This window comes from Harpegnathos saltator, unplaced genomic scaffold (assembly GCF_003227715.2).
Source record: "Harpegnathos saltator strain DR-91 unplaced genomic scaffold, Hsal_v8.6 scaffold152, whole genome shotgun sequence".
Lineage (NCBI taxonomy): Eukaryota > Metazoa > Arthropoda > Insecta > Hymenoptera > Formicidae > Harpegnathos > Harpegnathos saltator.
The window spans coordinates 207,415-219,542 of record NW_020229931.1 but is presented as its reverse complement, the minus strand read 5'-3'; the positions used below and the strand labels follow the sequence as shown (position 1 = coordinate 219,542).

Here is a 12,128-nt window from a genome sequence, read left to right as displayed (position 1 = left end):
TGTTCTTGTAAGGTATGTTGTATTCAATTTCATTGTATCTTTTAATAAAATAGGAAGGATGTTGCGTGAGCGTAAAGCAGCGCCATCTAGAAAGATGTATGAGAGGCGGGACGAGAGAGAGGCGGATAGAGAGAGGAGCAAGCGTGTCACGCAGCAGGCTTCCTGTCCTGAGTCTACGCAGAGGATTCTCTTTATTTTCCTGCTCCAGAGGTCGACCCGATACAAAAATAGTACCTAAGGATTTATTTAACCCTATAAGAACATATAACATATTTTGTACTTTATGTCAAAGTATTGCAAAGTATTGTTTTGGAGCTTCATAACTCGAAAAGTACTCAATGAAAAAATATTTTATCATAGTGTTTTGGAAAGCTCTCGAGATAAGCTACAAGAATATGTGATGATAAATAGTAGGTTCTATTTAAGAAATTGAAGATGACCTTCATGTGATCATCAAGTAACTCTTCAAGGTCAAACCAATGATACCATCTTATGTCACCCTTGAAGCCATACAACTTTTGTCTGAAACATTTTTCTTTAAAATGTTCTATTTCCGAAATAAAAGGGCTATACGGGTGGTCTGAATCGCTCTGTATATATATATCATTTTCACTATAGTCTGTTTTAGTATCTCAAACATTAACCAGACTCAAATCACAGACACAAACCTCGTATCATTACCGAGATATCGAGTTAGTTGACGTCTATTTTCTCAGAGGGCGTATCAGGACATATGTAAAGTCCCTAGATTTATGAAGTACCGTAATCCATAAGACTCAATATATAAGAATTTGGAGCCAAAATGGCATTAAAAAGTGTACATAGTGCAACTTCCATAACGTATCTATACATTAAGTGCAATTTATCTAAAGCCAGCGGCACACGGTGCTTGTTTTCGTGCTGGATTGCTTGTGATTGGTATATTTTCGAAGATGGATGAAAATGCACCAATCAGAACGCAGTATTTTCATCCAGCAAGCAATCCAGCACGAAAACAAGCATCGTGTGCCGCTGGCTTTAACGTGAGTTGTGGTTGACACATGAAGAGCTTGTTGAAGAGGAACATTGAAAAACATGCCAGGGTGTTGCGTGGATGGATGTACAAATCGTAGCGAAAAAGGTTTTCGCTTATTTCGTTTACCGACAGGTACTAGGAATAACGATAGACGCAATGAATGGTTGCAATTAATTGGCAAAGACACATTGCCAGCAAGAGCTGTAATTTGTGAGGTATAGTTAATGAGTTATAATCGTGTGTAACACATCATATATTAGAATAATAATTACATACATTTTGTAAGTACACTTCGGCAATGAGCAATTCGAAAAACGTCAAGACAGTCGAAAACTTCTCCGCCCGTATGCTATACCGAATATATTACAAAAACGTACAACGGAGACGGAACAGGGCACAGAGAAGACACTGAAAAAAGCTAAATATTCTGAGCACGTCCAGGATGTAGACTGTAAAAAGTTTTATTATATATGATACAATTGCCAAAAAAACAGACAGTCAAAATGCAACTTTGACATTTGACATAAATGATTACATTGACAAATTTAGTTTAATATAATATCAATATCAGTTTAATATAATATCAATATTAGTTTAATATAATATCAGTTTTGTCAAATTGATGTCACTTTGACTTTAAATTCTTTTTAGGATAATACATATAAGAAAACGAGGCATGTATTATATAAATCATTTTGTATTTTGTAGTTTTTAATATAGAAGAAAATCATACAACAAGCACTGCAACAAACTGTCCTGAAGTAGCCAATACAGAAGTGGCCCATATAAAAGTTTTCCATACTGCATCAAATAAGGACAAAGAGCACATAAAACATTTACAGATAGCATTGAGGAAGAAAATGCGAGAATGCAGTCTGCTTAAATGTAAATTAAAAGAGAAAAAAAAACGAGAATGTTTTGCAAAAATCTTTACAAAAAATCAAACACATTATATTGAAAATAACACGCAAAGAGGATCATTGTTGTCAATTGTGGTCTGCCAAGACTATTAATAATGCCTTAAAATTGTATGTGGCCTGTGGACAAAAAAGTTATGAAGAATTACGCCGTCAAAACTTACCTTATCCGAGTATTCGGACCTTGCAACATCGTATACAAGGCTTACAATTTAAACCGGGAATATTAGAAGATATTTTCCGTATGTTATAAATGAAAGTTAGTTATTTCGCATGAGTAAACGTACTTAATTAGTTTAAATTCTGTGATACTACTCCTATTTATTAATAATATTTAAATGTAACCGTGATTATTTGCTTTTGGTGTTGTTTTATTTCAGGTACAAACATTTGCTGATGCAGAGAAACATGCTGTATTGATTATAGACGAAATGTCTATAAAGCCTGGCTTACAATATGACAATTCCATTGTTGCAGTAGTTGGTCGACCCACTATGAAACTTTCGGGTGGATTTGACAGCTCTCATCAAAAAGCAACGCATGCCCTTGTGTTTATGTTGTACGGCATTTCTACTAAATGGAAGCAGACAATAGGGTACGAATTTACAGGTAATTCGTTTTGCTCACAACAGATTGTTCAAATAATGTTAGCGATAATTCAAAAAGCGAATGATATCGGACTGAAAATAAAAGTAATAATTTCTGATATGGGAGCTCAGAATAGGAGTTGATGGAAAATCATGAATATTACGGTTGGCAAATATTGTAAAATCAATAATTATATTCCACATCCATGCGATAATGACGAGAAATTATTTGTTATGCCCGATTCAGTTCATGTGTTCAAAAACGTCGCGTGTTCGTTAACAGCGGGCAACAAATTTTATTTGGACGAAACGCTTGTTAGAAAATATGACTTGCCGCACAATGAAATATCGATTGCACCCATTCGCGAAGTATATAACTTAGACAAAAACGATACATTACGACTGTGTCCATGTCTGACAGAACGCGCTATTAATCCATCACATTTTGAGAAAATGCATGTTAATTTAAGTATGCAAATATTAAATAATACAATTGCTGCCGCTATATCATATCATGTAGCCAACGGGCGTATTGCTGAAATTCATGAAACCACCGCCTGGTTTATCAAAACTATACATAAATGGTTCAAACTTATGACCAGCAGGTATCAGAAGCTCGCATTGTCCCGTCATAATGAAAATATTTACAGAGATACTATCACATTCCTACAAGATTTTATAGTTATTATTAAAGGAATTGTAGTTGGAGATGGAAAATGGAAACCATTTCAAAGTGGCTTAATACTTTGCACACAAACCACATTAGATTTGCAAATAGAATATTTAGAAAAACAAAATTAAAAATTTTTGTTATTAGGTAGATTTACACAAGATGCTTTAGAAAATCTATTTTCCGTTATCTGAGGAAGAAAATCAGTACCAGATGCGCGCGAATTTAAATACGTTTTAAGACTTGTTTGTTTATCACAATTTCAAAGTAATGTTAATCGCTCTAATTACTCGACTGTTGACTGTGATTATGTCATTAAATATTGTGACGAAATAAAAAATCAAGACTTAAAAAATACTTCTGAAGAAGTGCAATGCGAGCAAGCTATTGAAAATGATTTATGGGATGAGACAATGTTAGAATTACTTGGAGATGAGACCGAGTTAAGTGATATAACGCAAACATCATTGTATCATTTAACAGGGGCGTTATTATCAAAGATTAAAAAATACTTCAAACATTGTGATCATTGTTATAATCCTTTAGTAATGGATTGCAAGAGCGATTCAAATAATAATTTAAGCATTTTTACTCAATTGCGGCAATATAAGGAAAATATATTAACTTTTCCAGGCAGCAAAATGTATGATATTATACATAAATGCGAATTATTATATAGAAAAAACGAAGCGAACCTATTGTCCAACAAATTACAACCAATAAACTTTGTAAATTTATTTTTAGAAACGTGTTCTATCGATTTTGTGCCACAATGCCATAACATTGTTTTTAAACTATTAAAAACATTTGTAATATCTATCTCTACGTATCTATTTCTCGCTCAAAAAGGACAATTTGACCGTTCAGCACCAAACTGTATATAATAGTAGAAGCGTTGCGATGAAATCTTATATTAACAAGACCAAAAAATATAAATAAAAACATTATTTAATATCACGAACAATTTCCCTATTTTATTTACAAAATACCATATCTGTGCATTTTGAATGTACCGCGTTATTGGAACCAAAATGGCGGAGGATTGCGGTATTTTATAAATCTAGGGATTTTAGACATATGCTTTCACCCGGTGGCCGCTTTCAGATTTCTCTTTAGTTGTACGGTCGCGGACATAAAGGTTGTCACTTTTTTTTTAATGACTTTCGAGACGCATCCCGACTCGAGAAAGATGAGAGCTGCTACTCTGCCTGCGGAGCACGCTTACGCAGTAATACCTCGTCTACAATAGAAGTTGTAGAGTCGTAAGTCGTAGAAATTGACCAATCATAGTCCGGTAAGAGAAAAATAATCGACCGCGATTGGTCAATTTGTACGACTTACGACTCTATGACTTCTATTGTAGACGGGGTATAACTCACAACGAAAGGCGAGAAATGAAATATATGTGGTATGACATGAGTATGTCAACAATCATTGCGTTTAGCGGAGAAAACCGCTCAATGAGCGATTAGTGACTATTGGTCCTTACTGTTAGATCCTTACATTCAGACCAATAACGTTGACAAATTATTCAACAGTTGCTCAACCGTTGAGTGTTGTGAACGTACCCAATTCTTACATTTTTGGTCTGTTCTTTGTAGCTGCACTGCTGAACTGGTGTAATAAACTAGAGTGAGAAAACTTATATTTATCTCACTTTAACTTATTGCACCAGTTCAACAGTGCAGCTATAAAGAACAGACTATTTGAAAAATCAGCAGCGGAGGGATAGATACATAGTACAAGTCATTCAAATGGGAATGCGTCTTTTGCAAGGTATTGAACAGTATGTATATTAAATTTTAAGTGAAATCGTATTTATTTAGTCCCGAAAGTCATTAAAAAAAAAGTGACAATCTTTATGTCCGCGACCGTACGTACTGCTGGGCAGCGATCATGAATTTTTTCCCTAGCGTGAACTAGTGAAAAGTAAGAGACTTCTGCAGAGAGAAGAAGGAGAGGTGTCATGGGCCGCTTTTAGCCGAGCCTAGAGACCCTAGAATATAGAGTCTGGAGCTAAAGCCCTTCAAAATGACGTACACTCGTGAACTAAAAAGTATGTGCACCGATTTTTTGTTGACTTCGGAACGCGCTCCAACTTGAGGAGAAAAACAACCACTGCTTCATACGTCAGCGCTGTTACTTATTACGAGAACAGAAGGATGGCATATATGAGTGTCAAATAAGTAGTGATTGTGGCGTAGACACAAATGTCTTGAAGACTTTGAGTTATAATTGAAGAAATGAAGAAAACAAATAGTGATTGTGAAGAAAAGTGGCAAAAGGCTTCATAAAATTTGTAAAACAGCATATTAAAGGAGAGTATTAATTGTCTAATAATATTTTAAGTGAAAAATATTTTTAAATTTGAGTGTAAGTTAAAAAAGTTATAAACCATAATTTCTTTAATGTTAATAATTTTATAGCTATAAATTTGCCTTCGACGTTAAATGAATCTGTATGTAATGCTATCATTTACATAGGTGGAAAATTATGTTATTGCGCTCATAAAAAATAAGCAGCAGACCAAGTCGAGTGATATTTTTTAACAAGATACTCATATCACTCAACTTGGTCTGCTGTTTACTTCTGCTGAACACAATAATATAATTCCTCACCTATGGAAATAATAGCATTATATATATATTCATTCAACGTCGATGACAAATTTATTAACATTAAAGAAATTATAGTTTATAACTTTTTTAACTTACACTCAAATTTAAAAATATTTTTCACTTAAAATATTATTAGATAATTAATATTCTCCTTTAATATGCTGTTTTACAAATTTTATAAAGCCTTTTGCCACTTTTCTTCACAATCACTATTTGTTTTCTTCATTTCTTCAATTATAACTCATAGTCTCCAAGACATTTGTGTCTACGCCACAATCACTACTTATTTGACACTCGTATATGCCATCCTTCTGTTCTCGTAATAAGTGACAGCGCTGACGTATGAAGCAGTGGTCTTTCTCCTCAAGTTGGAGCGCGTTCCGAAGTTAACAAAAAATCGGTGCACATACCTTTTAGTTCACGAGTGTACACTCGCGAGCATAATAGTTTGTGACCGTTTTTTTGAAACTTTCGGAACGTATCCCGACTCGAGAAGATTGAGAGTCACTGCTCCGCCTGTGGAGCACGCCTGCGCAGTGACTCACGACGAAAGACTAGAAATGAAATATACGCGGTGGGACATATAATAATACAGACTCAGATGATATGAATACTCCAGTATTAAATGGAAATAAGGGAACACAGAATAGACAAGAATCATCCGATGTAAGTCTTATACTCCGGAAGACATCCGAAAAAGGTAAAATATGAACTTAATTAAGAGAATTAAGCTGCATTATGATAGTTACGATTCTGTTATACATTTATATATGATTTATTGTTCCAGCAACAGCCATCTTCTATAGCAGAAGCAATGATATTAGATACAGAAGCAGCTATTATAGCGAATTTCGAATATCTATTATTGTAGTAGGTTTATATTTTATCTTAAAGTACACGAATAAAAAGGGATTTACTAACCCCTTTGAAGAATTCATTTCCAGATGGATAGAACCAGGTGGTGATTCTTCAATTTCTGTGAGGAGATTTAATTCATTTAATACTTCTGCCTCTGCATCTGTATCAACATCTTCCGCTAGAAGGGGTATAGATGCCTGAAAAATAAGAAATTATGTTAACAAATAGTGTGAACAATATCATTAAAACACAAGATGATAGTAAGCGTTACTTTATTTGGTTTGGTATCTGTATTTGCATCATAAATTTCATCGTCTCCATCTCCTTCTTCCTCTTCCATGTCCATGTCTGTATGTCCCAAAAATTCAAAATTCGCTATAACAGCTGCTTCTGTATCTAATATCATTGCTTCTGCTATAGAAGATGGCTGTTGCTGGAACAATAAATCATATATAAATGTATAACAGAATCGTAACTATCGTAATGCAGCTTAATTCTCTTAATTAAGTTGATATTTTACCTTTCTCGGATGTCTTCCGCAGTATAAGACTTACATCGGATGATTCTTGTCTGTTCTGTGTTCCCTCATTTCCATTTGATACGGGAGTATTCATTTCATCTGAGTCTGTATTATTATAATATGTCCCACCGCGTATATTTCATTTCTCGCCTTTCGTCGTGAGTCACTGCGCAGGCGTGCTCCACAGGCAGAGCAGTGACTCTCATTCTTCTCGAGTCGGGATACGTTCCGAAAGTTTCAAAAAAACGGTCACAAACTATTATGCTCGCGAGTGTACACTCAGAGGCAGGTATGGTGTCCCTCGGCGATGTCGTATACGCCTGTAAAACAATCGAAAGCGATGACAGGCATATACGCATACGCATATGACACAGATGTCTATACTATACTAGATTGCTAACTTCTCAAAAGAGCTGTGTCCCGCCCATTTTCCGGTTCGGCCAAGCATGGCGGCGGTGTGTGTTTGTAGTGTGTATGTGAATACCCGATGCGTATGTAGTAGTGCGTGGTAGTGCGTATGTGACACTTGATGTGTCTACTACTTTTTTATTTATGTTAGTAAAACTGCAAATCTACAAACGAGATAATGCCGAATAAGTATTGTAAATTTCAAAAATACGAACAAGAAAGAATATCATTTAAAGATGTGTGTATTAATAAGGTGTTGCTAATCTAAGTGTTTAGTAAAGGTTAAAATTAAATTGAATATATACAGTTCAAAATATGTCAAAGTATTTGTATTAATATTTTTTACATACATATAAAGAATAAAATGCAACTTATGTGTTATTAAATAATATTAATTTTGTAAATTTGTGTCTGTTTCTTGCAGGATTTCTATCTTTCGTTGTTTTTGTAAGTGAATACATTCTAATATTAATAATATTAATAATATTAACATAATATTAATAATATTAACAATGTTTAATTACAAGATAACCCTCACATATTACAAACCTCGAACATTTATTATATATAAATGTATTCTACTTATTTAAATAAGTGATATTCTTTTTTATTCGTATTATTGCAATTAACAATGCAACATGTACTTGGCATTATCTCGTTTATATATTTGCAGTTTTACTAATATAAATAGCAGTAGATACGACACATCAGTGTAGACACATCAGGTATCACATACTTACAGTACAGCACTACTACATACGCATCGGATACTCACGTACGCACTACAAACACACACCGCCGCCATGTTTTGGCGGTCTTCATGGCCGAACTGGAAAATAGGCGGGACACAGCTCTTGTATAGGTCAAAGATCGAAGTTAGCAATCTAGTATAGTATAGGCATCTGTGAACATACTGTACACCGCGAGAGAACTGAAGAAGAAAAAGTGGTGGGAAACGTTCCGATATTGCATCCTTATCGGACGTCGCACGATCGAGAAAGAAAGCATTACCAGACGTGGTACGGTTAATGATGTCCACAATAGCTGTCACATTCACTCTACGCTTGAATGCAGGCAATATGAGTGAGACAGCTATAGAAACACCGCGCTGTCTCTATAGGTGTCTCGCTCGCTCTAATAGCCATGTATCGCGCTTTCCTCTTTTCTTCTTAGCAGAAATGCCGATTAAGGAGGCAATCCTGTCTGTAGACCAGAAAAATAAGCTATTTTCGCGAATTTTTTTTTCGGAAACTAAACAAACGATTGATTTCAAACTTGATAAAAATAATAATATATATTTTATTGATGAGAATGAATTTTTATGGCGTTATAAAACAGAAAAACGCGATACATTTTTTATGCCGTAAGATATGTCAAACTGCGAACATAAATGCCATTGGCTATTACAGCGAATGAGACACCTATAGAGATAGCGCGGTGCATATAAAAAATTAATATTTTTTTATTTCGCTAGTTCACACGATAGATATGACATGTTTCGAATATGTAATTAGATGCTGAAGTCGATCGATCGACTTTTTTATATAAAAAAAAGTTTTTTCTCTGATTTCAGGAGATGCTATATAGCGTCTCGTTATTATTATTGTAATTTTTATTATTATTAAATGTCTCCTAATTTTTTTTTATATTTTCAAGAGCGGAGCCTATATTTTAAGTAGCATTTTAAGGAAGATGTTGCATTTATTCTTCCTCCTTCTCGTAGTCTTTTCAAAAGTAAAGATATGTTGCGTCTAAAAAAAATTGCACAATTTGACATATCTTACGGCATAAAATAAGTTTTTTCGTAAATTTCATGAAATATCGTTTTCTTGCAAATAAAATATTCTTAACGTAAAATCATCGATATTTATGACGATTTTTCAAATATAATTTTTAAATGCCTTAAAATATTAAAAAAGTAGTTCGTTTTTTATTTCCTTAATTCAAACGAGTTAGCGGCAATTTCGTAGATTAATTATTTTACTTGTATTTTTGTCCTAGTCTACCGTATTTCGAGATTTTATAAGAACCGTGAAACGGCGCGCGCCTAAACATGTCACGTTATTTTTTGTATATTTGCTACATTATTATTCATATAACGCTATAAAAATTCATTCTCATCAATAAAATATATATTATTATTTTTATCAAGTTTGAAATCAATCGTCTGCTTAGTTTCCGAAAAAAAAAATTCGCGAAAATAGCTTATTTTTCTGGCTTATAGACAGGATTGTCTCCTTGATCGGCATTTCTGCTAAGGAAAAAAGAGGAAAGCGCGATATATGGCTATTAGAGCGAGCGAGACACCTATAGAGACAGCGCGGTGTCTCTAGCTGTCTCACTCATATTGCCTGCATTCAAGCGTAGAGAGAGTGAGATAGCTGTTGGGGACACCATTAACCGTACCACGTCTGGTAATGCTTTCTCTCTCGATCGTGCGACGTGCGATAAGGATGCAACATCGGAACGTGTCCCACCACTTCTCCCTCTTCGCTTCTCTCGCGCTGTACAGTACACCCATATGCGTATGCATATATACCTGTCATCGCTTTCGATTGTTTTACAGGCGTATACGACATCGCCGAGGCACACCATACCTGCCTCTAAGTGTACACATGATTATAAAGTACAGTTGATCACAGTTGATTTCGATGTGATTACAACTACTAAAGTGATTTCATACGACTATATGAAATCGGTTGTAATCGATTGTAATCAGTTGTAATACAGCTGATTTTATTGTGATTACAAATAATTTTATGGTGATTGCAAATTATTTCAATATTATTACTCGTTATTACTGCTAATTTTAATGTAAATAATGTTACAAATATATCAAGATTACACGTGATTACGAATTGATTTCATTGTTGATTATATGATAGTTGCAAATCAGATGTATACCTTATTGCATTAGTGAATGGCCCCTCGGGGTGAATACATGTAAACCGCAGAAGCGGTTAAAGTGATAAAATACCAAAAATGTATAAATTTTATTATAAAAATAAAAAACAAATAAATAGAAATTTACGTACATACTTTTTGTAAATAGTGCTCCTAAATTGCCATCAATATGCTACTAATCACAGATGGCAAATCGACGACAAGGAATTCCCGCAATTTGCTGTCACAAATCGTTATGCACATGTTGCCGTCAGTTTACCGGCGATTTGCTGTCACAAATCAATATGCACATGTTGTCGTCAGTTTGCCGGCCATTTGCTGTCACAAATCTGTGTGCACATGTTGGCGTTAGTTTGCCGGAATTTTGCTGTCACAATCACTCCTTCATGAAGAACGAATCGTTGTGAACATGTTGCCGTCAGTTTGCCGGTAACTTGCTGACATTACAATTGGAATTCATGTGACCTCAAAACGACACGCATAATGAAGTCTCACCTTGTTTTTATTGTAGTTTGTCTAAATCAGATGTTGCAACGGTTGTCGGCAAAATGACAGCAAATTCACAGACAGTTTGCTATCTGGGACGTCTTGGAGACTTAATTTGATATTACAATTATGTAAGAATCCCAGTGAAAACAAACTAGTCAAAATGATGTCAAATTGCCATCAAATTGATGAGGGATATGATGTCAAAAAGAGTGATCAAAATGACGGTAGAAATGACTGCAAAATGTCCCATAGGTTGATAGTCATTTTGATTATTATTTTGATCTCATTTTGATGATTATTTGATGTCAAAGTAAAAATGAATACTAATGAACAGCTAGTAACATTAACATACCAATACTATAATTTCTCATTCAACATTACAAATATAACATGTGTCACGTAACAGTTATATAGTTAAATGGGAAATTAGAACATTAGTTTCAAGTTACCGTTATTCATGTTCACTGAGTATTTTTTGTAAGAATAAATGCAAGATTAAATTATATGGAATAAAAGTATAGATAAATTGAATGGATGCCAATTGACCACAGTTTTGATTGGACACAGCTAATAATATTACTCAAATTTAAACTTAACTCTATTCCACTAGGTAATTTGATTGGCTAAGACCAATTGCAACGTGAGCAAATGAGACGTTTCCGACAACTTATATACAAAAATACATTACATATGATTTTTTAATTTAGTGTTTCAGATTTGATACAATCCATGAGAGCGTTAAGCGGAAAGTACTCAAAATAATATACAAACTATGTTATCATATAAAGACTTTAAATCAAAATAAACAATTATTACAAATAATATCAAATCATTATAAATCTTGTCATAAATGCGATCACAAATTTTGTCATAAATGTAATGCGACACCTAAAATTTTGGGAAACATTTTATATATCCTTGCTAAATTTAAAAGAAAAAAAGTCTAAAAACTTGACTTTACAACGAAGCTATTAGGGTAAATATAAATTTAGTTAACAACTAAATTTAGTACATAGCAAGTAAACTAACAACTTTAATAAAATATATATCTGTGCAATACGACATACGATTTCCACATTAGGAAAAAATCAGTCTTCTTACACAAATTTATATGTTCCATTATAAAAATAACGTATTGCACA

General features: G+C 33.9%; 2 protein-coding genes and 1 long non-coding RNA gene across 8 annotated transcripts; 2 read left to right on the top strand and 1 right to left on the bottom strand.

Annotated features, from left to right (window-relative positions):
- Positions 1-995: 995 nt before the first annotated feature.
- LOC112588104 (uncharacterized) lies at positions 996-4,151 on the top strand. 4 transcript variants are annotated; one of them, XM_025296652.1, is made up of 5 exons: positions 996-1,230; positions 1,302-1,466; positions 1,724-2,191; positions 2,313-2,541; positions 3,823-4,151. In XM_025296652.1, the coding sequence occupies exons 3-5, from the start codon at positions 2,186-2,188 to the stop codon at positions 4,071-4,073; spliced, it is 486 nt and encodes a 161-aa protein (XP_025152437.1). In that variant the 5' UTR covers positions 996-1,230; positions 1,302-1,466; positions 1,724-2,185; the 3' UTR covers positions 4,074-4,151. The 4 variants fall into 4 exon arrangements, 2 of the variants coding, with proteins under 2 accessions (XP_025152437.1, XP_025152438.1); XM_025296653.1 differs by having other exon boundaries at positions 997-1,230; positions 3,934-4,149; XR_003112556.1 differs by having other exon boundaries at positions 997-1,230; positions 1,724-2,174; positions 2,313-3,932.
- A 2,444-nt stretch (positions 4,152-6,595) lies between these two features.
- LOC112588102 (uncharacterized) lies at positions 6,596-11,165 on the bottom strand. 3 transcript variants are annotated; one of them, XR_003112552.1, is made up of 5 exons: positions 10,993-11,165; positions 10,633-10,826; positions 7,186-7,392; positions 6,937-7,098; positions 6,852-6,862 (listed from the first exon to the last, which is right to left on the bottom strand). XR_003112552.1 is itself a non-coding variant. In XM_025296651.1 (4 exons), exons 3-4 carry the CDS (start codon positions 7,069-7,071, stop codon positions 6,647-6,649), a joined length of 351 nt encoding a protein of 116 aa, XP_025152436.1. In that variant the 5' UTR covers positions 7,072-7,098; positions 7,186-7,392; positions 10,633-11,111; the 3' UTR covers positions 6,596-6,646. The 3 variants fall into 3 exon arrangements, 2 of the variants coding, with proteins under 2 accessions (XP_025152436.1, XP_025152435.1); XM_025296651.1 differs by having other exon boundaries at positions 6,596-6,862; positions 10,633-11,111; XM_025296650.1 differs by lacking the exons at positions 10,633-10,826; positions 10,993-11,165 and adding an exon at positions 7,587-7,867 and having other exon boundaries at positions 6,596-6,862; positions 7,220-7,505.
- On the top strand, positions 7,762-8,197 carry LOC112588103 (uncharacterized). Its single transcript, XR_003112555.1, has 3 exons — positions 7,762-7,831; positions 8,018-8,040; positions 8,121-8,197. It is a non-coding gene; the product is annotated as an uncharacterized LOC112588103 (long non-coding RNA).
- Positions 11,166-12,128: the final 963 nt, after the last annotated feature.

Coding starts and splice junctions, on each gene's coding strand:
- LOC112588102 (XM_025296650.1), bottom strand. CDS start 7,279: ATGAATACTCCCGTATCAAATGGAAATGAGGGAACACAGAACAGACAA. Junction 7,099..7,219: donor ACAGACAAGAATCATCCGAT/GTAAGTCTTATA, acceptor TTATTGTTCCAG/CAACAGCCATCTTCTATAGC. Junction 6,863..6,936: donor CAGATACCAAACCAAATAAA/GTAACGCTTACT, acceptor CTTATTTTTCAG/GCATCTATACCCCTTCTAGC.
- LOC112588104 (XM_025296652.1), top strand. Junction 2,542..3,822: donor AATAGGGTACGAATTTACAG/GTAATTCGTTTT, acceptor TAACTTTTCCAG/GCAGCAAAATGTATGATATT.